General features: G+C 36.9%; 1 protein-coding gene across 1 annotated transcript in view; it reads right to left on the minus strand.

The window, feature by feature from the left end:
- The window catches only part of FRYL (FRY like transcription coactivator), a 100,047-nt gene that overhangs the window by 59,174 nt on the left and 18,108 nt on the right, over positions 1 to 22,765 (minus strand). Inside the window, exons 10-24 of the mRNA XM_074154741.1 lie at positions 21,248 to 21,349; positions 14,874 to 14,977; positions 14,145 to 14,253; positions 13,050 to 13,136; positions 12,194 to 12,365; positions 10,763 to 10,895; positions 10,409 to 10,516; positions 8,856 to 9,093; positions 8,020 to 8,205; positions 7,840 to 7,926; positions 6,759 to 7,027; positions 6,136 to 6,331; positions 4,994 to 5,118; positions 1,687 to 1,744; positions 617 to 708 (exon numbers count right to left, since the gene is read on the minus strand). Of these exons, the coding sequence (XP_074010842.1) occupies positions 617 to 708; positions 1,687 to 1,744; positions 4,994 to 5,118; positions 6,136 to 6,331; positions 6,759 to 7,027; positions 7,840 to 7,926; positions 8,020 to 8,205; positions 8,856 to 9,093; positions 10,409 to 10,516; positions 10,763 to 10,895; positions 12,194 to 12,365; positions 13,050 to 13,136; positions 14,145 to 14,253; positions 14,874 to 14,977; positions 21,248 to 21,349 (2,066 nt within the window). The remainder of the gene's footprint in view (positions 1 to 616; positions 709 to 1,686; positions 1,745 to 4,993; positions 5,119 to 6,135; positions 6,332 to 6,758; positions 7,028 to 7,839; positions 7,927 to 8,019; positions 8,206 to 8,855; positions 9,094 to 10,408; positions 10,517 to 10,762; positions 10,896 to 12,193; positions 12,366 to 13,049; positions 13,137 to 14,144; positions 14,254 to 14,873; positions 14,978 to 21,247; positions 21,350 to 22,765) is intronic.

Consider the following 22,765-nt stretch of genomic DNA (forward strand, 5'->3'; position numbering starts at 1 on the left):
TGTCTAACAGAATGGGAGGAGCTACCCCAACCATCTCCTCACTTCTTGCTCTTATACAATTCCACCTGCATAGAAAAAGATTTCTAAGAAACTTGTAAAACATGCCAGAAAGTCTTCTTTCAAAGTGTTCCTACACAAGTAGGGTAAACTGAGAAAAAAAACCCCAATCCAGTTAATATTCTGCCTCCCTCAGAAAGAAAAAGGGTCCAGTATTAATGAGCAGAAGCCTTCTCTGCATAGGACACACTGACTCCAGGTGAGAAAGAATTCCAGACTGATTACAGAATAGTTGTAACTTGTGTTTTCTGATTTGCGTAACTGGTGCGATGTTTGAGCACACACAAACAAGAAGGAACACGACACAGTGTCTGCCCAAAGCAACTTCACGGGGAATAGTAGCATTTAAAATAAAACACAGACCACAGTGACAAAGAGTATGGGGGAGGGAGGGATGAGAGAGCCAGTAAAATCCCGAGTTTTATAAAGCCATGACTATTTATCTAGTGATATACTAAAACTCTGAAGAATTCTGCATGCTTGCTATACTGGGTCATAGGAATACTTGTGTCTTAACTCAGAAGCATAAACAACATTTTCTCACGAGTGCTGCCCCTACCTGTGACTAATGACACCAGCATCTGCCAACAGTTCAAATATTCGTACTAGTTGTACTCGTAAAATATCTCGACGCCTGCGCCGTTTCATGTTCTATTCAAGAGAGGAAACACAAAGTTAAATGAAGCAGAGGAAACGCTAAGTATAAAACCAGCATGGCATATAAAAACATTATTATACCTGTAAAACAACTGGCATCGATTATCACGGGTGAGAACCTTTTAAAATGGGTTAACAAAATTGCTAGCAATTTTAATAAACCAGACAATGAACAAAATTTTCCCTATTGCAACTCCAAAATATAGCAGGTTTGCTGTTACACATATTATCAAAATGTTTTTTATCAGTCTTCTGTCACAAAGTACAACATTAAAAAAATGAAGTACAAATGCCAATCTCTGTACATATTCGCACACAAGAATGACAAAACACACTATAGACCAGTAACATTTTGAAACAGAAGTGATCTTTCTTCCAATCGTCCGTATTTGACAGTTACCACAGAAAATACTGAGTAATCAATATTACTGATACTAATACTGAGACTATTATTTCTATGAATACCTACTGAGGCTTCTAAACCTTGCTGTAAAAAACATGCTCTCCATCAGAAAATTTTTAGTCAGAGCACTCAGTCAGGTGAACTTACAGCCTTCTCCACTTAAAAAAAACTGCAAACAGCAAAGTCGGAAGACAGCAGAACTCAGTTCAGTGTCTTAGGTACTACTAATTGTGGACATGTTACTGATGATGTAATGAAGTAACAACTGTGTAAAACTATGCTTAGGTAAAAGGAATTAAAAGAATGTGGAAGAGGTTAGAGTAATTTTTTCATCATTTGAGACAAAACCTCTTTCATACAGGAATAACAGTGAGCTCAAAACAAATACAAAGCTCTTCTAATGTAAACACCTCAGAATCATTTAAAAAAGTAACATCTCCCCTTTTTATCTGGTATATTGACAGTTTTTAGCTACAGAAATTAAAGAACATAACCAACACTTATTTACTACCATTAGTGAGAAGGTAGTTAAAGCTGTGTACTGAACATAGTGGAAAATATCTAATTACCTCTGGCCTTCTTTCAAGTGCTTCCTTAATTATAGGATGTAATTCTTCTATTAGTTCCCTGAATTAAAAGAAAAGAATTACAAGGATAAAATCAACCATTAAATTAACATCTCAACTGAAAGATATTTCACAGCAACTAGTGTTACAATGTAAGTTAAAACACCCTCAAGTTTTCCCTCTTTACCTGCAGCTTTCTGAAATAAATCAGCATTTAAGAGAGATGTTTCCCAGAAAGATATTTTCCGAATTTAAAGACAGACTACCAGACGTATGTCTCAATAATTACCACTAAGTTTGCATGCACCAAGTATTTTGGCATATTTCTATCACAGATGATTTTCATTTACTTTATTATTCAGAGTTTAACAAAGCCTTATGGTGCAAATAGATATTATTAGGAAAAAAAAAAGGTTGGCAGCTTTTCATACAATACTCTTTGAGTTGTACTGATGCATTTAGCTGTTAATAAAGTTTGGTTTTTTTAAGGCAAATAATGCTATGCTGACAGAAGTCAGACTAGTCTCTATGAAAACTGAAAAGCAACATGTTTTGACGCCGTGGTTACATTCCCTACTTGCTCTGAAGCTCCACAGTCTTTATTACTACTCGGTTCTTCGGCCAAACCAAGACTCCAAAAAGGGGGTGAGGGAAAGGGGAAGGAGATAGGTAGAATGGATCTACTCAGACAAAATATGAAGGCAAAACCATATTGGTTTTACTTTAATATTTGTTAACATAATAACTACCGCCTCCACTTTAGATTTGTCGGAGTGTGACACATTTTACTATTTCCTGTGCTACTGTAATTTAAACATCAAAAGCATAAACCTCTTCAAGTTTTCATGGTAAACGAGTGACCCCTCTGTTGAATGGGCCCAGGTGATCAGAAAGCTGCACAAACTTTTGTGGTGTGCTCAATTACAAGAGACTTGAGCATGGTCAGGGATAGTTGTATACTTTATTTCAAACACAGAAAATACAGAAAAGAATCTGGAAAAAGCTTTTTTTTGGTGCTAAAACATAGAGAACAAGAGACACCTAGACAAGTTCACGTGATAACAGAAAACAAAAGAGAAAAAGAATATTCTAGCAAGTTTAAGTGGACTTAACATAATGATTTAATGAAACGTAAAGATATAATGAAAAAAGTTCCTGAGTAAAGCACACCAAGTGGGGAGGAACAGTGCTTGAAAGAACAAAATGAAACCAACAAATCAGTGCAGAGCTGCAATGGTGAAGGGTGGGGTACAGTTAGCATCTAGTGTGAGTATGCACACTGGACAGAGGAAAAAGCTAGTCATCAGAAACAAAACAAAATCCAGAATAAAGAAATCAGAAGCCTGCTGAGAATCAGATATTTATTTTTTTAAAGTTTGCTGAATGAATTGTTTCTAAGCTAGGAAACACGGATTTCTGGCGAAATCCTTCTCTGAAAGCATTTTCTAGACTTGTAGAGCACAATTATAGAATCATAGAATCATAGAATCGTCCGGATTGGAAGAGACCCTTGGGATCATCGAGTCCAACCATCTACCCTACACTACAAAGTTCTCCCCTATATCATATCCCCCAACACCACATCTAAACAGCTCTTAAACACATCCAGGGATGGTGACTCAACCACCTCCCTGGGCAGCCTATTCCAATGCCCAACCACTCTTTCTGTGAAAAATTCTTTCCTAATGTTCAGTCTAAACCTACCCTGTTGGAGCTTGAAGCCATTCCCTCTTGTTCTGTCATTAGTTACCTGTGTGAAGAGACCAGCACCAACCTCTCTACAGTGTCCTTTCAAGTAGTTGTAGAGAGTGATGAGGTCTCCCCTCAGCCTCCTCTTCCTCATACTAAACAGTCCCAGCTCCTTCAACCGCTCTTCATATGATTTGTTTTCCAGGCCCTTCACCAGCTTCGTTGCCCTCCTCTGCACTCGCTCCAGCACCTCGATATCTCTCTTGTATTGAGGTGCCCAAAACTGGACACAATACTCCAGGTGTGGCCTCACCAGTGCTGAGTACAGGGGCATAATCACCTCCCTACTTCTGCTGGTCACGCTATTTCTAATACAAGCCAGGATGCCGTTGGCTTTCTTGGCCACCTGGGCACACTGCCGGCTCATATTCAGCTACTTGTCAATTAGAACCCCATGATTTAAACTGTGAATTATGATTTAAACTGTTCAGTAGATCTTCAGGGTCATGGGACAAAGTCTTGCTTTACTCCTGGTTAGGACAGTAAAGTCAGATATGATATAAAATTAGAAGATTATAAAAGGAGTAAGACCAAATAGTATAACTGAGGACTTGGCATTACAGTTTTAAGTACATCTTTGGCTCCTCATCTGCCATAATATGTGACACGAGTGATTTCTCCCTCTTCATCCATCCTCCATAAAGAGAGAGCTTTTAGTGGAGGACAGTGGCATAGAGAGGCATTTTAAAACTCATGGCTTCCTGGCACAGAGCTGCCTTTTCACCTCAGTGGATTTGTAATACACATCAGGATCTGAAGAAAAGTAAATTTCAGTTGAGGCAGGTACGCCACGATGGCTCGATAGACCATTTTGAATTCGACATTTATATAAAGACTTGTCACAACAGGGTAACCAAAAGTTTTGTATTATGAGAAATTAAATTGACAGAACAAGTGACTTGGCACAGGTTTAATTCTGCTACAGTAGATCACAGTTACCAGCGCCCAAACTAGTCCACATGGGCTTGTCATTGGTACAAGAAAGGTGTATTAGTTATGGAGTTACAGGAATTTTACTCAGAAGAAAAAGAAAAGGGGGGAGAGGGATGTGCCACAAATTTCAGAAGCTTCAGTACTAGTCAGAAAACAGTTGCAACTGGTTTTTTTTTTCAGCCTGATCCAAAAATGTCTTTTTAGAATACAGTTATCATGAAACTCCTACACACAAAGTGCTCAGAAACATATGTTTGTTGGCAGTACCAGTAAGGAGAGTTTAGTAACTCTTACAAACATGATTATAATTAACATTTCAAATGTTAACAGTCTACACAGTCTGTTCTTTCATTTAAGGGAAGCCTTTAATATCAATAAAAGGCAGCCATTTATTATTTCAACTAACTTCTTTTTCTTTATGCAGGCATGACCTCTACATAAAATTATTTCAACCTATAAGAATCTTTATCACACTACTAAATGCTAGAAAAGACAATGGTAATCAGTTTTCACAGCTTTTTTAAAATTCTTAAAAGAAAAAAAAAAAAGAGCTTTTTTTTTTTTTTGTGCTCTGATTCCCCAGCTTTGTAATCAATTAGGATAAAAACAGATGAAACACAACAGTTACCTAAAAGCTCCTGGGTTGGTCCTGCCAAGTCCCAGCACAAGGGATTCTGTAATTTCCATGCTCTCAGAGCGCATCATTGGAACTATGTGCTTAAACAGGGAGGAAGGGGATGGAATGCCAATGATCTAAGAAGAAAACCAGAATAAAACAGAATGAAGTAGTTACCAAACAATCAAATGGTGTGACGTTAAAACATCTGCTGTAATTTTAGAGTCTTCTCACACTGGTCAGTGACTTAAAATGATAAAAACAAAATTTTTGATCTTTGACATGGAAAAAGACTTTCTGATACAGTAAACTAGTATTAACTACTTCTCCATTCCTTTTATAATTGAATTTTCATTGTCAGATGACAACGAATGCCTCAACGGGATAAACAGATGCTTTGCATGTTTAGTGTACCTGCCCTCCCTTGGGAGAAGGAGCAGACTTCTGGTGTCCAACTCCTAAGACTCCATCGTGGCTCTCAAAGAGAACAAAGCTTTCAGTCTACAGTTTAGCAGATTTAGGGAAAAGATCTTGGTAACAAACAAGTGGAATAGGCTGCTTCTGCCAAAAATCTGCTGCATAGTCTATGAGTTATCCTCACCTCTACTGTACCTTCTGCAGGAAGCCAAAAAGGAGAAGAACAAAAAAAAGCAAAGCAGCAGCAAAACAAAAAAAGAAAGAAAAATCTGCAGCTGATATGAAGCAAGGCAGACAAAAAACTGTCTGTGTTTGGGAAAAATATACCAATATACATCATGCCTGAACAGGTCACTGCTTCAGTTACCGGAGTGAGAGGCTATTTGCTCAGAATTGCAGAAGGTTACTGACAACAAAAAACCAAGCAAACCCTTAATGCTAAACAAAACATTTCTTCATTACCACTAGGATAAGATTTTGAGATTGGGTTAACCTTTTCATGACATGATTAGATTTTGCCTTAAAAACATAAGCAGAAAAGCCTCTATAGCACATATTGGGAGAAGCAAACTGAAATGCTGTCCTAAGCAAATGAAAGACAAATGTATACTGAAACGTATTTTCAGACAAATTACACCAGTTTTTAAGAATCATGACAGTTATTATAAGCCTCAGGTGTTTCTACTTCCAATAAATAACATGCAGACTTATTTACAGTAAGCACTAGAAGAACCTACTCTTGAATCAATGCTATAACCACTGTCAGGAGTAGACGCCAGCGTCTCAGGAGGGGAACATCTCACAGAGCCTGTGGAGGTGGAGGAGTTTGAAGAAGATGCTGCACTGCAGCAAAGAATCAGGTAGTTTCTCCAGAGCCCAATATAGGAGTCACTGCTTGTAGTAGTATTCACTTTCTTTGCATTGATAGGGCTGCTATTAAAAAATAAAATAATACAAAAAAGAAAGCTCAGTATAGTAAAAAAAGCTTACCAGGTTTCACTTGGTTTCTCTACTGAATTTATTTTTCAGTTATGTATGTGTCATTGCTTCCAAAATTGTTAACATGGTAAACTCTGAATAAATTGTTCAGAATACACCTGTACATCAACAATGTATGCTTTTATAGTCAAATCTGCTGAACTACAACGTGGCCAAAGGCATGAAATTAACCTTTACAGCAGATAACTTTTTTTCTAGATAGAACTGCTTTAATTTTTGTTATATAAAGCTGAATTAAACCCACAGAAAATATTAATAGTCTGTATTTCACCTCACTCAGACATAAACACATTACCATAATGATAAATCTTGAAAGAATACTCAATATAATATATAGTATTTACTTTAGAGATTAACTTACTTTATATCCACTTGTGGAGACAGCAGTTGGAGTCTGGTATAAGCAAACGTCCAAGCGTAGCTTACAGCTGTTGGGCAGTGTTTTGGAAGATTTTCCTGTTTCATAAAACTTGAGAGGCTTATAATCCATGGATCTTGGCCTTGAGTCACATGTGCAAATATCCATATATGTGATGGACTGACCACATCAAACTGGTGGCTGATTGGGGAGGAATTCCAGTCAGCCAGAGTCTGTAAATCTATTGAACTGGGACAGTACAGTAAAGTAGTCTGTGTGCATAAAAAGAGAACAAGGCCATATTTAATATCCATGTATATTAAGTAACGATCTCTTCATTGTTAACTAATGAAGTATCAGTGTCAAAACCACATTTGGAATAGATAAAACACATTACTTAATTTATGAGTTTGTGGGGTTTTTTTAACAGAAGTTTCTAATGTGGACAGTTATATAAACATGCACTTTGGGAAGGAACTGAATAACAGGAAATAGTAAATTAGAGAAAAAGGCTCTTTTTGATGACTTAATTCTTCCAAGAGATTCCAGACTCTAAAAGCCTTACTGCTGAATTCCAACTTGTTTCCTAAACCTAAAATCAGAAGAGCTTTTCCTTGATACTAAAAGAGTTAATGATAAATATGTAAATACGGAATTCAGTTGTTATTAATTGATAGTTATTATAGCTTTCGTCATGGATAAAGGACATTGACTTAAGACACTGTATCGCTGCAGAAAAGGCAGTGGTCTTTGCTTCGAGGAAATTGTAATCTGTGAGTGAGATGAGAAAAAACAGCTACAGATACAGATGTCTGTGTGTATATGGTGGTCATAATGACACACTATTGATCAGAAAGTGTACAATGGTGGTGTCAGCCTCACAACGTTCCTGAAGATTTTTGAGGTTTGGAATTTTTTTTCGTTGGTTTGGTTTGTTTGTTTGATTGTTTTCTATGGTGATAATTTGCTGATAAAGTTCGCATGAACATAGTGACACTGTCATTTAAATTATATACATTTTACTTGGGAGAGTTTAGCAGAATTACCTCATCTTACACCCAGCTTAACATAAAAATTCTCCTACCTGGTCAGCCCCAGTGAGATGTATGAAACTCTCCAGGAGAGTAGCACTTAGTCTGTCCATTACATCTATAGCCAACTCATCTTCACTCTACAAGTAAATACAAAACGTAACATGCTCAAAGAAAGTCAAGATAAAAGCACTTTCATTAAGCAGTCACAACAATGAGTCATCAACTCTTACCTTAGAAATTTCTAAAACTGTGAACAAGGCCCTTATTTCTCTGAGAACGCTGACAGCCAGTCTCCTGGTGGCAGGCCTTGTGCTGCAAAGGATGACCAAAGCAAAGCCTTCCACCACGTGAAACACACTGGAATAAAGGTTCCTCTCCAGAGGAAGGGTATGGGCAGCCCCATTGGATACACCACGCTAAAAAAGAAGATCACAGAAGTTAAGCAAACTAAGAAAAAAAGTAAACGCAACCAAGCTATAGTTCCATTATTGATGATGACAGAATTAATCATAAGGTATTTAGAGCTTGTTTGGCTACTAGTCAAATTTTCCATTATGAGAATGGCATAATATCAACTACTTTGGTTTTTTTTTCAGCGTCTCTCTGAATTCGGTCCAAATACGTATCACAAGAAAGTCTTTTTTATTTCACTTTCTCACGAGAATGATGCAGTGAGGGGAAAATTAAAAATAAACAGGTAATACTCTTACACATAGAACTGTATAAAATTAAATTATTTGAACTCTTTTTCTTTACTAGTAAAAAATAGTCCTTTTTTCTAGTTCTACTGCTTAACTACTCCTACTTAAATTATTTCCAGTTACACATAATGACTTTTGATGTAAGCAGAATGTGGCCATAGATCTGTGTTTAGGTAACAATTAATAATATTAAAGTAATTTTTTGGCAAAAATGTTGATTGAAAATAATAGGTCTAAAAATATTCAAGCAATGTAAAAAGTAAGTGGATTTTTTTATTACTTAAGAAAACCAATAAAGCCTACTAATAAAATTATATGTAGATTCAAATCACGTTTTAACATCAAAGGACCTTATTTAGAAATACCTGAGAATCTTGGTTCTTATTGTGCATTTGGGCTGCTTGTTTCCACTGATTTATGAGCTGCACTAACATTTTTACTGCATTGTCAAGAAGCGTTGGGTGGACGTCAGTCACTTCACGCACAATAAAATATACAAATCCTGAAAGAACATCTTCCCGCCAATCTGGAAAATCAAGCATTAATGCTTGGAGAGTATTGAAAGCCAAGGCACGAAGTTCTTCATCCATATGAATTGTCAGCCTGTTTAGAAAAAATACCGGTTATCATCACCCTAGATTGGCATACTCTTAACCAGCCTTTATAAATTAAAGTTTGGTGTTAACTCTTCCTTCTTTACTGTACAATGCAGAATACTTCCACACAGACGCATTTTTGCACTGAATACATCTGAAACTGGCTACTAACAGAAGGCGCTACTACTATAGCAAAATAATGCAAGACTCCACAAAACTTAGCATACACAAATAATTTTCAAGAGAGATGGTCAAGTCTTTCACACAGGCACATCTTTGCATGCATCTGAGCAACCACCTTAGAGCTCAGTAGGCAGGCACCCTGTGATGTACTGGTTATTTTCTTCAAATTAAAATTGAATAGAACAGATTACTTTCCTAGATAAAGCAGCTTTACTTTGGATATGAGAAAAAACTCCAAAAAATTCCGTTTGCGTATATACTTAAGAATATGTCTCTGTGCTACGGTAGAAGAAAGTTATCCAATACTGTGTTATTACTTAATACTTCATGTCTTTTATGTGATTTTTGACACCGAAGAAAAAGTGTTAGAAAAAACTTATTCTCTCACGTTATTACTAACTTTTAAATATAACTCAACACATTATATGCAAATGAATTCATAATTTCAAAGCTGAAAGCTATCATGTATTTCTGCATCAAGACCATATTAAAAATTTAAAAATTAAAACGAGAAAGGTTTATCACTGTAGTAATACATAAAGACTGTCTGCGTGTATCACAACTACATATTCTCACTGAACGCTCAGTTTACCCACCTGCAAATGCCTGTCTGTCCAGTTGTCTCAACTACTTATCAGTACTGATAAGGTACATTCAATTTAAATTGAGATAAGAAATGGAAGGATATGGGCAGTGTTGGATCAAAAAATGGAAAAAGGAAGAAGGATTAGTAAAGAGTAAGAAAAAAAAAAGTCCTGTGCCTGTCACATTTTGGTAATGTCAAATAAGAATGCCTTTATGATAATGTACAGTATTAGCAATAGGAAGAAAAAAAAAAAAGAAAATAAAAAAGGGGAAAAAAGTATGATAGTAACAAAAAGATAAGACAAGTTCAAAAAACAAAGCAACAGAAATACTTTTCAAAAAATTCTCTCTAAAAATAAGGGCAAGATCTGCAGGACAGATTTACCTCCTGCTACTCTGGCCAGTAACACTTGGCCAACTGCAGAAGGCAGGCAGGAGCAGGAAGAACGGATCCTGTATGCAGTGGACTCACACTACATCGTGCACTGACAAACTCTTACACACGAGGCATTTGAAAAGGAACATCCCTAAGAGCAGAATTTCATTTCCCTTACCTTGCAAGCAATTCAATGAGGTCAGTCCTGCTCATGCCATCTGGAATCAGTCTCGGGATAGCAGCAATACAAGTTCTGAACAAATCTATCTTAGGTTTTCTCTCACCCCTACAAAAACAGTTTATCACCAACAAAACAAGTACTGTTTCAGTACACTGCAAATATTTTCAATGTCGTGTCAAAACTAAGTAGCTAACAAAAATGTTTATCATTAATTAATGAAATTAGCATTCATTTAATAGTCAAGTAGAAAGCAAACAACTGTAATACATTAATGACAGCATCTGCAACATTACAGCATAAAAATAATATGACATAACTGCTACAGTGAAAATATTGTGATTGAGTACATACGTAATCATGTCTTCAGGTTCTTTATTGGACATCTGCACACTAGTCATGCACATGGGCCTTCCAACTTCTTTGTCCAAATGCCTAAGAATGCTATCTAGCGCTTTTCTGACTTGAGGGTAGTATATGGACATTCCTGAAAAGCCAAAGAGTTCCGATCACCCCTTTCATCTGTTCTCATTTAATTGTAACATTTTTATTACCATATTTAGCACTTATTCAGCTCAGGACAAATTTCTTCTTGTACAAAAGATGACACAAAACACAGATTTTAAGTATCAAAAGAAATGCACGTTAAACGAGTAGTAGGAGTTATTATACGAAAGTAGAAGTTTCCTTCCGAAAGAATATAAACAAGGAAGCAACCATTAGTTGCTTTTCTGTTTCCTCAATTCTATGCATTTTAGTTCTAGTTTTCTAGTTTCAATTTTACATGTTGAAACAGTTCTTTAGAGACAACTACCTCATCCACAAAACATCAATAGAGTACAGGGATCAAAATTGTTTTACTCCACTTCAGCTGTGGGACATTTGGGACGTTCTACAGTGGCATTGTGCTGATTTTGGCTGGGACAATTAATTTTCTTCCAAGTAGCTAATATGGGGCCATGTTTTGGATTTTTGCTGGAAAGAGTGTTGAAATTCAGGGACGTTTTAGTTACTGCTGAGCGGTGCTTACACAGAGTCAAGGCTCCTTCTGCTCCTCACACCACCCCACCTGCGAGTAAGCTGGGAGCGCACAAGAAGTTCGAAGGGGACACAGCCGGGACAGCTGACCCCAACTGACCCAAGGGATATTCCATGCCACGTGAAGCCATACTCAGCATATATAAAGCTGGGGGAAGAAGGAGGAAGGGGGGGGACATTCAGAGTGATGGCATTTGTCTTCCCAAGTCACCATTATGCATGATGGAGCCCTGCTGTCCTGGAGATGGCTGAACACATGGGAAGCCGTGAATGAATTCCTTGTCTTGCTTTGCTTGTCTGTGTGGCTTTTGCTTTACTTATTAAACTGTCTTTATCTCAATCCATGAATTTTCTCACTTTTATCTTTCCAATTCTCTCCCCCATTCCACCGGGGAGAACGAGCGAGTGGCTGTGTGGTGCTTAGCTGCCGGCTGGGGCTAAACCACGACAGACATTAAGGGATCTAATACTGCCATGCTATTTACCACGCTAATTGCACTCAGGCTTCTTTTTGCTAATTTGGCAGTGCAAAACACTTCAAAAAAAGCCATGGATTTGGTCTCAGACACCAGAAGGTCGATATTGTCCAGAAAGCCTCTCTAAAGAATCAATTATCTTAAAACAGACTATCATTAGATTCTCGCTAACAATTAAATAAATACAGAGATGAAGTTACACAGAGGTGCTGCTTGAGACTAATAAATACACACATATTGGAACGCCAACTTACAAAAGAATACAACATACCTATAACTTTTGCTTCCTCATCTGTCAGCGTTTTATTAAGAAAAATTTTCTTCACACGCAGAGTATTTCCTGAGGGAAGAACAACTCCTGTCGTTGGCATCGGTGGTTCACCGTCTTTCTGCTGCAAGCTATCTGCTATGACAAGGAAGACTCTGAGGCCGATATTCATCCTCTTCAATAGCAAAAGGGAAGAAAAAAGAAGAGAAAACATAGAAGAAATTATAACATTAATTTAACACGGATGAGGCAAAACACGAATTGCATTTTTCCCCTCTTTTAAACAGGCAGCAGTATGGTTCCTGCAGGACAGGTTTTATTTAAATGTCACATATTAGGGTAACGAAAGTAACAAGAATGAAGTTTAAGTCTTCAGTGCCTCCCCACAACTCTGATTCCAGTTAACCAACCTGACACAAGCTAATTAATATACCAAATATTTTACAGTACAGAGCACTAAAGGACATCATATGAATCTCAAGAATGACACACTGAAGACAAAAAATGCTTAAAAGTCTCATCCGTTAGATTAGATTGGGTCTTGAGCCATAAGAGCTAGGTATAACTTCCCTGGAAAAAGACTTTACAGTTATACTGTAACAACAATTCCCACATACTTACTGAAATTGTTGAAATGAGTCTGACCTATAGTACTGCTGCCAGCTTACTCGCCAGAAATGGAACAGCAATTGTGCTCAACCAAAATTAACTACAATTACTTCTTTAGTTTTAGCAGAACACCCCTTCAGATATTCATTAAGCTGCTTTCATCCCAGCTCAGAAATAGCTAACTGCTTTCCCCACAAACAATCTCCCAATCCCCTGTTCTCACTGCATGCAAGTAATGAGATTTTTTTACCTCTGGATTAATAGTGAAGGTTTTAGGTGATTTTCCAACACTAAGAAGATCAAATATTATTTCTTTCATTGCAAAATCCAAACGTTCCTATAAAGGCAAATAGATTGATATGATCATCTCTTTTTCTGTTAATATACATAGTTTAATTTCTTGGCTTTACAGAGGTGCTGGCTATCACGTCATAAAAGTTTAAAAACAAAAAGTTGAAAAAACATTCTTTTTTTCCTATTTATTCTTATGACTTAACGTTCTTTTTAAAATATAGTACAATTTAACACAGTTCATCCCCTGATACAGTTGAACCATTCCTCCTGAAAAAATTCCCAGACAATTCTGCTCAGGTCAAACATTTCTAAAAATGAGATGAACTGTTTTAGATAACTAAAAATTAGCAATAAAAAAAGGAGGCCTAGGAAATAAATATAAGCAGTGGCAGGTCATGTGTCCTGCCTCATCCCTGTATAACCACATGCAAATCATTTTGGAAGCTGAACCACAGACAAGGTTCTACTTGTACGTCAGGAAAACACGTCTCTAATCTGTAAGGTTATAGATGAATGAGAGTTTATCTTGAGAGATCATATCCTGCATTTTGATATTAGAACAACAGAAGTACGTAAACTAATATAAATCATAACGCAATACTAACTACACACTGCTCCATGTATTGCATATTTTTTCTGTCTACAGAGGCAAGCCTCCAGGATAAATATAAGTGGATATTACTGTTCGAGTGCTTTGTCCCTTATAAAAATATAATGGAATATACTAATTACATCAGTGTATTATCTTTTTTTATATATATATACACAAACAAACACCCATACACATCCACAACAGTGCAATGCAAGTGTAAATATTAATCAACATAACGGTCATATACAAGTTACTGAAGTTTAAGTAAATAATTATAATATTTTGCCACTAGTAGAAAGAGAATGAGTAATTTTATTTGTTATATATACTTGGGGAAATTCTATTCAAGATCTAAGACCATTAATTCAGTGTAAATATTTCAAAAACTAACCTTAATTTTACATTTCTTCTAAATAATGTTCATCCTATTCCTATAGCTCTACCTAGACATATTCTTACCTGAGCAATGAACTGAATAATCTTCACAAATATATTCAGAGGTGTGTCTCGTGGGACCACACTACGTGATCCTTTTGGAAAAAGTGCTGATACAATGCTCATGAGACGGCTACAAGAATTTAGAAACAAAAAGAAACAAGAAAACCTTTGAAAAATAAATTTTTATTATAGCACAGATGGTACAGTTCAAACCTGGAAGAGCTGGGGGGGGCGGGAGGGGGATACTACTAAATAATACAGAAGCATATGACAGGTAGGAACCACCTACAGAAAATCCAGCCCTCTACTGACACAGGCAACAGTATCATGAGTTCATTTATACAGTGAACAAGTTCCTGCTTGTCAGTAGGAGGGGCGAAATCTGAATGACTATTCCAAATTGTCATGATGCTAATTTATAAAGGAAACATCTACATTTCCAGCCCATACTTAGCGATGGCCACTTCATATTCTATTTGTTCTGGTACCAAAAATGCCTTTTAGCTTTAGTAAATTTCCTGCTTCTTGTCTCTCTGCCCTCTTCTATTTTTGCATATCCCTGAAAAGACAACTGTAGACTCTATTCTTTCTCCCTGTCAAAGTAATCAAGTTCTTTTGGTTTTCTCTATTAAGATGAAGTCTTTGCTCCCCTGTTTACCTGACTAGACCACCCCTGAGCTCTTCTGATATCACTAGGGGGAAAAAAACTCACTAATCAATAGCTTAAAATCCTTTCCATTATGAACTTACCTTTGAGTTACAGTGTTGCTTTCACATTTTATTCTAATAACATAAACCCACAATAACCTATACAAAGATTCCAGTGCAACTCGGGACATTTTGGGATCTTTATTCTGTAAAATAAATGAAAAATACAGTTACGGTTGCCTGTGAGACACTCAGAAAATTCTATTATTGCTCTTTCAACTTTTGAGAGTATTTTCCATTTTTTTAACAATAAAACCTGATGTTTAATACTACTATAAGTTTCAATAAGTCTTCACAAAACAACCCTGTATTGCATATTTCCAACACTGCCCGAATATTTAACAAGTAATTCCAGATTGTTTTACCCATCTTTCACTCTGGGAGCAGAGGAGTAAGTAAAAAGCAGATACTCCACTTGAGATGAACACCAAGGGTGTATCGCTTCCAAAAACTTTTCTCAGAAAGCCATCAGTAACGAATACCTACTTTATAGCAAACTAATTTATAGTTTGTCTAAAACATCGGAGTAGCTGCTTTGGATCAGGCACAAAGTCTAAGTCCATCATTAAGCTTACGGCTGCAGATAGTAGCAGGTGCAGAAGAAAAGAACGCAAAACAGGGCAGGCACACGAGGATGCTTCTCTGGGCGAACCCTCCAGGCTTCCCCCAACTTAGCCATTTCCTGTGGGCTGCACTAGTGTTCACTCACTTCCAATGGATTTTTATTGTAACAATTTAGCTAGCTTTTTCTTGAATTACTAGAAAATCTGGTGGCATCACTCAGTTTAAATTATGCACTGTGTGAAGAACAATTATTTGTCTTAAAGCTGCTACTAGGAGTATAGCTTTGCTCCTCCTAGGTCTTAAAACTGTGTAAAACAGTAAGTAACTAACATTCTTCACACCAACTCCAGCGACCCCTTTTCCAACTAGGGATTCTTGGTGTATTTATAATCTTGAGGCATCCAGCAAGATTCTGGACAAGTATGAGTTCATGAGCAGCATAAATTCCCAGTTGTTATATTTTTAGGCATTCTCTCAGCTTGTTTTTTTTTTTTTAAAAAAAAAAAAAGACAAAAACCACTAACCAAAAAAACCCCAAACACAAGCAACAAAAAACCAACAAAAGAATCTTTAAACCACACCTTTCCCATCTCCACGTCTCTCTGTTTCAAGACGTACCTATACAAAGGCTTGAACCTAACTAATTTCACCTGTTTTGGCCTCTACCACAAGCCAATGAGTCAGAAGAGCAGAGTACTTTGTCCTTCCAGGGTAAGTGGAGGACAATTTCCCAAAGGGTGTAAGCGTATCTAAGACTGTACTGTTCAAAAAGAGATGGCGGCATCCTTGGTTCCCTCCTCCACAATGTCACTGCTCCCTTTGCACTGACCTGAGCAATAAGAAAGTCCAACTCACACCTGTAAATTGATCCAATAATTTCATGGCCATGTCTGTGCAACAGACTATACAAAGGAGAGTAATTTGGACGGATTTAACACCGGTGGGTCGGGACTATTGGTTTTGGCAGCAACTTACTTTAAAGAAGTTGAAAAGCCTATCACAAAATCACAGAGGCAAAAGTGGTACTTCACAGACAAGTAACATACGTGACTGTTTATCAGAATATTAGAGGGAATAACTTAACCCAGTCTATGTCAGTTCTACCCGCCCTTCACACTCAGCAATGTGATCCTGCCATAGCCTTGGAATTAGCACACCTGCAACTAATACTAGGGGGTAAATTTAGGAAGGTCATCTGGACAAAATCTAACCCGTAAGAAGTTACACCTGTCCCTGGTATAGTATTCATATAACCGTCCCACTGTCCAGTTAATTTACCAGCAGGGCTACTGTGAGGAAGAAGCAATCACTCATAATTGTACAGGAGGGCGAGACTGTGATAGCTTTGAATTTAATCAACTTGAACAGCAAAAAAACATTGTATTATTGCTCATCACATTTAATCTACAGGCCAACAGTTCTTGATGTTCAAAGTAGGCTGGTGAATTCATCAGTACACGTTATCAAAATCTATCTGAAATGCAGGATCTAGAACTGAGTGATGCTTCAATTTTCTTATTTCTGATATACCAAAGGGGAGCTTAATTTACAAATCCGGAAGAAAACCAAAAATTTGCTATTAAGTTTCAATCATTTAATCGAAACAATGGTACAGGTAGCAGATTTTTACAATGTGTAAACAACATTCCATCTGCTAGGAAGTAAATCATCCAGTATAGCTACTTGCTACTTCTGATAAGTTATAACAAAGTTTACTTTGTTAAAAAAAAAAGAAAAAGAAAAAAAGAATGTATAAGGAGGCATTCACCTTTTTAAAAGGGTTACAAAATAAACACAACAGTACTTCTAATTTCTTAAGCATTGAAAATTTTAATTATCTCTTCCTATAACTAGGAACTAAACAAATATTCTAGAAGAAAATGGCTTTTTCTGTCTAATTTATGGCACACTTCGTGTATACTTGATGCTAATATGTCAGTATTTCCTCTCCTCTTTGCGATTACTGCAACTAGAACACAGTATATATGGCTATGTCATTCACCAGCCTGGCTGAATTTCAGTCTTTTTAGCTGATGCCTGACAGATTTTAAAGCACTCTACCTGGGGGTTTTTTTTCAAACATAGTTTTCTTTAAAATCCTAAAACTTTTATTATAAATTATATCAGCAGACTATGGAATAAGCTGACAAGAACTGTATTTGGTTACACGACCAAAAAGAGAGTAAATCTACAGTGTTCTTACATGACACATTAAGACGAGTCAATGAAACGTATCTCAACGAAGGCAAGAAACAAAATAGCATTTTTTCCATGTTAGTCAAATGTAGTCACTTATTGAAGAAAGTACTTTTTAATACTGATGTTAAACTTTTCTTCTGTTCTGAACTAAAACAATTTCTACTTTTTAAAACCTGCAAAACCAACAGTGTAAAAGTCTTTCAAGTTAGTGCACTGCAAGTTTTTATAGTAAATCAGTTTTGCGTGGTTTTTTTATTGTGAAATTGTTTTCAAGTTTGCTCGCATGCAAGACACTTTTTGAAATGAATTAAAAGAAGAAAATCATACATCTGAATAGGTAGTTTACTTCCAGTGGAAACATACACTGCTGTTCAGGGAAATCAGCTGTGATATTGATACTCAATCTCACAAAGCCACATTTTCACCCCCAAGGAAAAACTGATATTAGATAATTTTCTGATCTTTCTCCTTTACTCCCTGGCAAGAAAAAAAGATCTTTGAAACATTAGCTATTCTTAGTCCTGTTGCTTAACAGTACTAACAGCAATTTTACAAAGAAAGGAAAGCACAAAATACAACAACTAACATAGAAAACAAAACAAAGTATTTACATGAGACAAAGCAACGTTTCACTGAGTTATAACAACGTATTAACTCACCTGCAGTGTTTCTATTTGTTTTCTGATACTGTTGTTAGATGGCATCTAAATAAAGCAATGTGAGACAGCAAAACATAACAAACATGAGAATGGAAGGCACATGCATGTTAGATGAAAAAAAAGCACAAAACCAACAGATAGCTGACTAGTAAGGACTCTATTCAGTAGAAATACAGGTTTTGCTACACTGCCAGAAAATGTTCCTCCAGCTTTCAAGCTTTTGTGGTAACAGACGGTAAGGTTAAATTGTGAAAAGATAATTATTCTTTTCCACCCAACTGATAGACACTTTTCTCTCCCATTTCAGCAGCTTTCTTAAATGTTCCTTCCTCTCCCCGGAGAGGTGGTAAGGATACCACAACAACTTAGCTTCATCCAAGGACCTCTCAGCTTTCTGACAAACCTGAGGGAATTAGTCTATTTGAATACGAGTTAAAAAACTAAGCAGAACGTTTTACAATACTGACCCAGTGTTACTGTCTGTGGAACAAATTCAGAATTTTGCCTATGCTACAGTGTGCAAAGAAATGCCCTCTGGGCTTAATGCTGAAACAGCATCTCAACTGCTTTGTGGGACAGGGCCAGCCATACGTATACCAAGAAACCTGGCAGTGTTCAAGGCCACGCTGGATGGGGTTTTGAGCAACCTGGTCTAGTGGGAGGTGTCCCTGCCCAGGGCTGGGGGGTTGGAACTAGATGATCTTTAAGGTCCCTTCCAACCCAAACAATTCTATGATTCTGTGAAACACCCTTTGGTACACTCCTGGTCTAAACTGACTCTTACAACTCACTTATCCTCTATTTGCATCGGTCCAGGCCCCTTGGCTTCCTCCTTCCAGCAAGGCTAGGATGGCTTCCCCATACAATAAGCCTAGTTTGAGGATAACTAAAGGTAGCGCGCACTGAAACCCAGTACGAAGAGTTTACAAAGGCAACAAATGTTGCTAGTGCTGGATTAGGATTCAGAGCACCCTCAGGAGCATCACTGAGCACAACACAGCATTGAAATACTGCAGGGTAAGGCAGGGTATGAATACGCTACCCGTCAGGTACTATGGAGCAACTCTGAAGATGCGATCTTTCACATCACGGCAAATGGGAAATTACTTATTTCTGTCACCAAAGTGTGACCACACGGTGTTCATTGCTAGGTAAGAGTCTGCACTGGGCAGTCACTGGGGAATAAAGTGAGCACCATGAATCCATGATCTATGTTACCTCTTGGCAACTTGCTAACGGGCCTGTACGCTTCACAGAGCATCCCTGCGACAATCTAAGTGTTGTCCTCATTTCAATCATTAATTTGTTAATTTTAACTTATGCAATAGGGTTGTATGAACCTTTTCAGTACTCTAAAGTATCTCTCAGTAACTCTCAAAATTACTTTATTAAATAGCAAAGACATTAGAGACAATGATTTTGGAATCCTTATTGCATTTTACATACTTAGGTAACTGCAAATAAAATAACTTTAGTCATTAGGAAACCAGGATTTAAAATGGGAAAGGGGAAATCTAAAAGACTAAACTGCTGTGAAATTCAGATTTACAAATTAATTAAATTACTTATTACAGAGTGCATGCATTTAATTAGCTTCAGAAAAAAAAGGAACACATTAATTCATAAGACACAGGAGGATAGTGGGGCTGTATTTTTCAAGATTAATCTCAACAAAATTTCTGAACAAGGTAGGCACCCAAAAAACCAACAGCATTTGGTGGGCTAAATTATATCAAGCCACTAAATATCCTAAATAACTCATTGCTGGCACAGTATCATAACACTGCAAATTCTGAATTGCAGAAATTCATATGTAGAATTTCTGCTGAATAGAGCCTTACAGTAAATGTGTTAAGCTGTTAGTGGTTAACAAAACTAAGTAAAATATAAAATGCATGCTCGGCAACTACCAGTTAAACTCACTGGCATTTATAGTTTTAATACATCCATTATCACCAATGGACATTATGCCAGAAAAATGCAACTCCTAGGTTGTAAGAATTTTTTTCAAAGCTTTAAAAACAAAAAGCAAAAGCAGCCTCCATAAGCAAAATAAACAACGAAACAAAAATCAAGGCAAATATTGCAAAAGAACTGTAATGTTAGATGAAAAATATACAAAAACCCAACAAGCAACAGAGAAGTGTGAAAGATGTCATGAAAACAAAATGACCCTTAAAAAAAAATCCAAGCAGCTAAACCTGTTTCCTTTTGACTTCATGCTGGTTTATGTATTTTACTAATAAGCTTCCGAACTGTCACTCATACCTAACCAGAACGAATATTGTGAAGGTAGATCAAAGAATTTATTAAAATTATCAAAATCAATCCATTAGGGAAAATCATGAACAATGTTAATTAAAATTAAGGAAAGAACATGTACAATAATCAATGCTACAAGAAAGTCACTAAAACAAATCCCTAATTTCAAGTATCTTGATCTCTTCATCAACCAACTCATGTTTACAATGCTATCAACTGAAGCCAGAAGTTAAAGGGACACTGTAAGTTTTATTTGGAAAATATATATCACAGGCTGTAGATATAATCTCTTTTCTCGACTCCCAATTCATTTTCTATTTCTTCAATAAATGAACAAGAGAGACAAATTTTGCACTTACTATACCTTCTACTTAGAGGAGTAGACATGCCACTTATTTTCTCACATACAATTTGCACATGAAGAAACACAGTTTGTACTTTCTTTGGCATAAATAGCATTTATTAGCAGATACTTCTGCAGATTTTACTTAATAAAAGTGATAGTCCCCCAAGGGGGCCACATCTATTTCCAGCATTACATAGCATCACCAAAACTTACTACTAAGTTGAATACTAATGGCGACTTAAGACATTTAATTTAAAAAAAAAATAAATTCAGTGTCCTTTTAAACAGCCAAATATTGATTGTTTATTTGGCATGAGAATGCTGAGAACATATCGGAATAAACGCTATTGATTTGCAAGAGTTCCTGAATCGAAAAGGATTCTTACCTTTAGATGTGACAAACAGTTCTGCAGGAAAACGTGCCAGTTATTTAAAAAAAACTGTTTCTGACTGACACACAACAGGCAGGTGATCAATGGGTACAAAGCCTACGAGCAGGGGGGAAAAAGAATTGATCAAATTGCTCTTTGCAGACCTTCCGAGTCGTGTACATCAAGAGTGAGACACACAGTTGGTTCTCTGTCCCTCACTCTCACAGTTTCAGTATTGTATGACAGCCCTTCCCCTGCACTAGGACACGTGCCAGGCACATGCCCTGGGCGTCACAGCCATGCCCATGGTGAGAGCCCATGGTGTAAGAGAGGGGCAGGGGACCATGGTGAAGCTCATCCCCAGCAAGGCTTCATCTCTAACTGAGAGCAGGTCTCACCTACAATATTCGCTCTTTCCCTGCAATCACATGATTCAGTTCATGGGGTCCTACGTGCTGGGAGAGGGAACTGCCTTGAAGAACAATACTCAGGAAAAACATCATCAGCTCAGTAAAACCTGTGGCAGACTTTAGGTTGTCAGAAAGGTTACTTCTGCTCAGGGTCTACTTTCAGTAAGGAACGAAGCACAGTCTGACAAAGTCTGTGAATACACAGACTTAGCATGACTTTGCTTTGCTTTAGTAACAAAGATTTGTTTAACCACCACGTACCACAAACACAATACATAATGGTGATTAATACCAAATCTGACTGCAGATTATCTAGTTATGGAGCAAAATTAGCGAATGAGGATGAATAGGTTAATTGTAATCTTGATGTAACAATGTTTCTGACTTCATAAATAAAATGACATTGTGAATACTAACAACAACTACTTTATGTTATTCTCACATTAGGAGTTTAACCAGCTACAACGACATATGCTTTATATGGCCAGAATACCATAAAGTAAAGCTCGTCCCTAACATGAAAGTGAGAATAAATCAATTTAAATTCACTTGAATTTACTGAATATGCCAATTGTAATGCAACATTTAGCTCTACATTTCCAGCAAAGTGAAGTGAATCAACTTGAAACATGGCTGCCATGGTCATCAAGAATTACTGCATTAATGAGAGATTTAAATTCTTGCTAAAAATGCAGTTTTGGGGGAAAAGCTAAAATGCAGTCTCGGGGAAGGGGGAGGTGGAGAACCAACAAACCCACAGATATTTATATCTGAAAGAGATAATAAAAAGTATTAGAGAAAAACAAAGTAAGAGGAGGGGAGAAAACAGGCAGAGCAGGGCTATTAACTGTCTGCTGTTTTGCTGAAAAAGTCATCTGCCACTTCCATCTTTTAATTAAACATAATTTAAATACACAGAGTCCCTGAATGCACGTTCTTTTTTGAGCAGACAGGTTAAATAACTCTGTGCTAACACCCTCTAAAATAATAAAAAATAAGCATCAATTTCAAGACAATCTTACAAGTGAGATAACAGAGCACGTATCTTGCACAAAGAAACAAATCAAAATTAGAGCAAATGCACATACACAGTGTGAATTTAATTATACTTCAACCGAGGAGT

Source organism: Numenius arquata, chromosome 10, assembly GCF_964106895.1.
Source record: "Numenius arquata chromosome 10, bNumArq3.hap1.1, whole genome shotgun sequence".
Lineage (NCBI taxonomy): Eukaryota > Metazoa > Chordata > Aves > Charadriiformes > Scolopacidae > Numenius > Numenius arquata.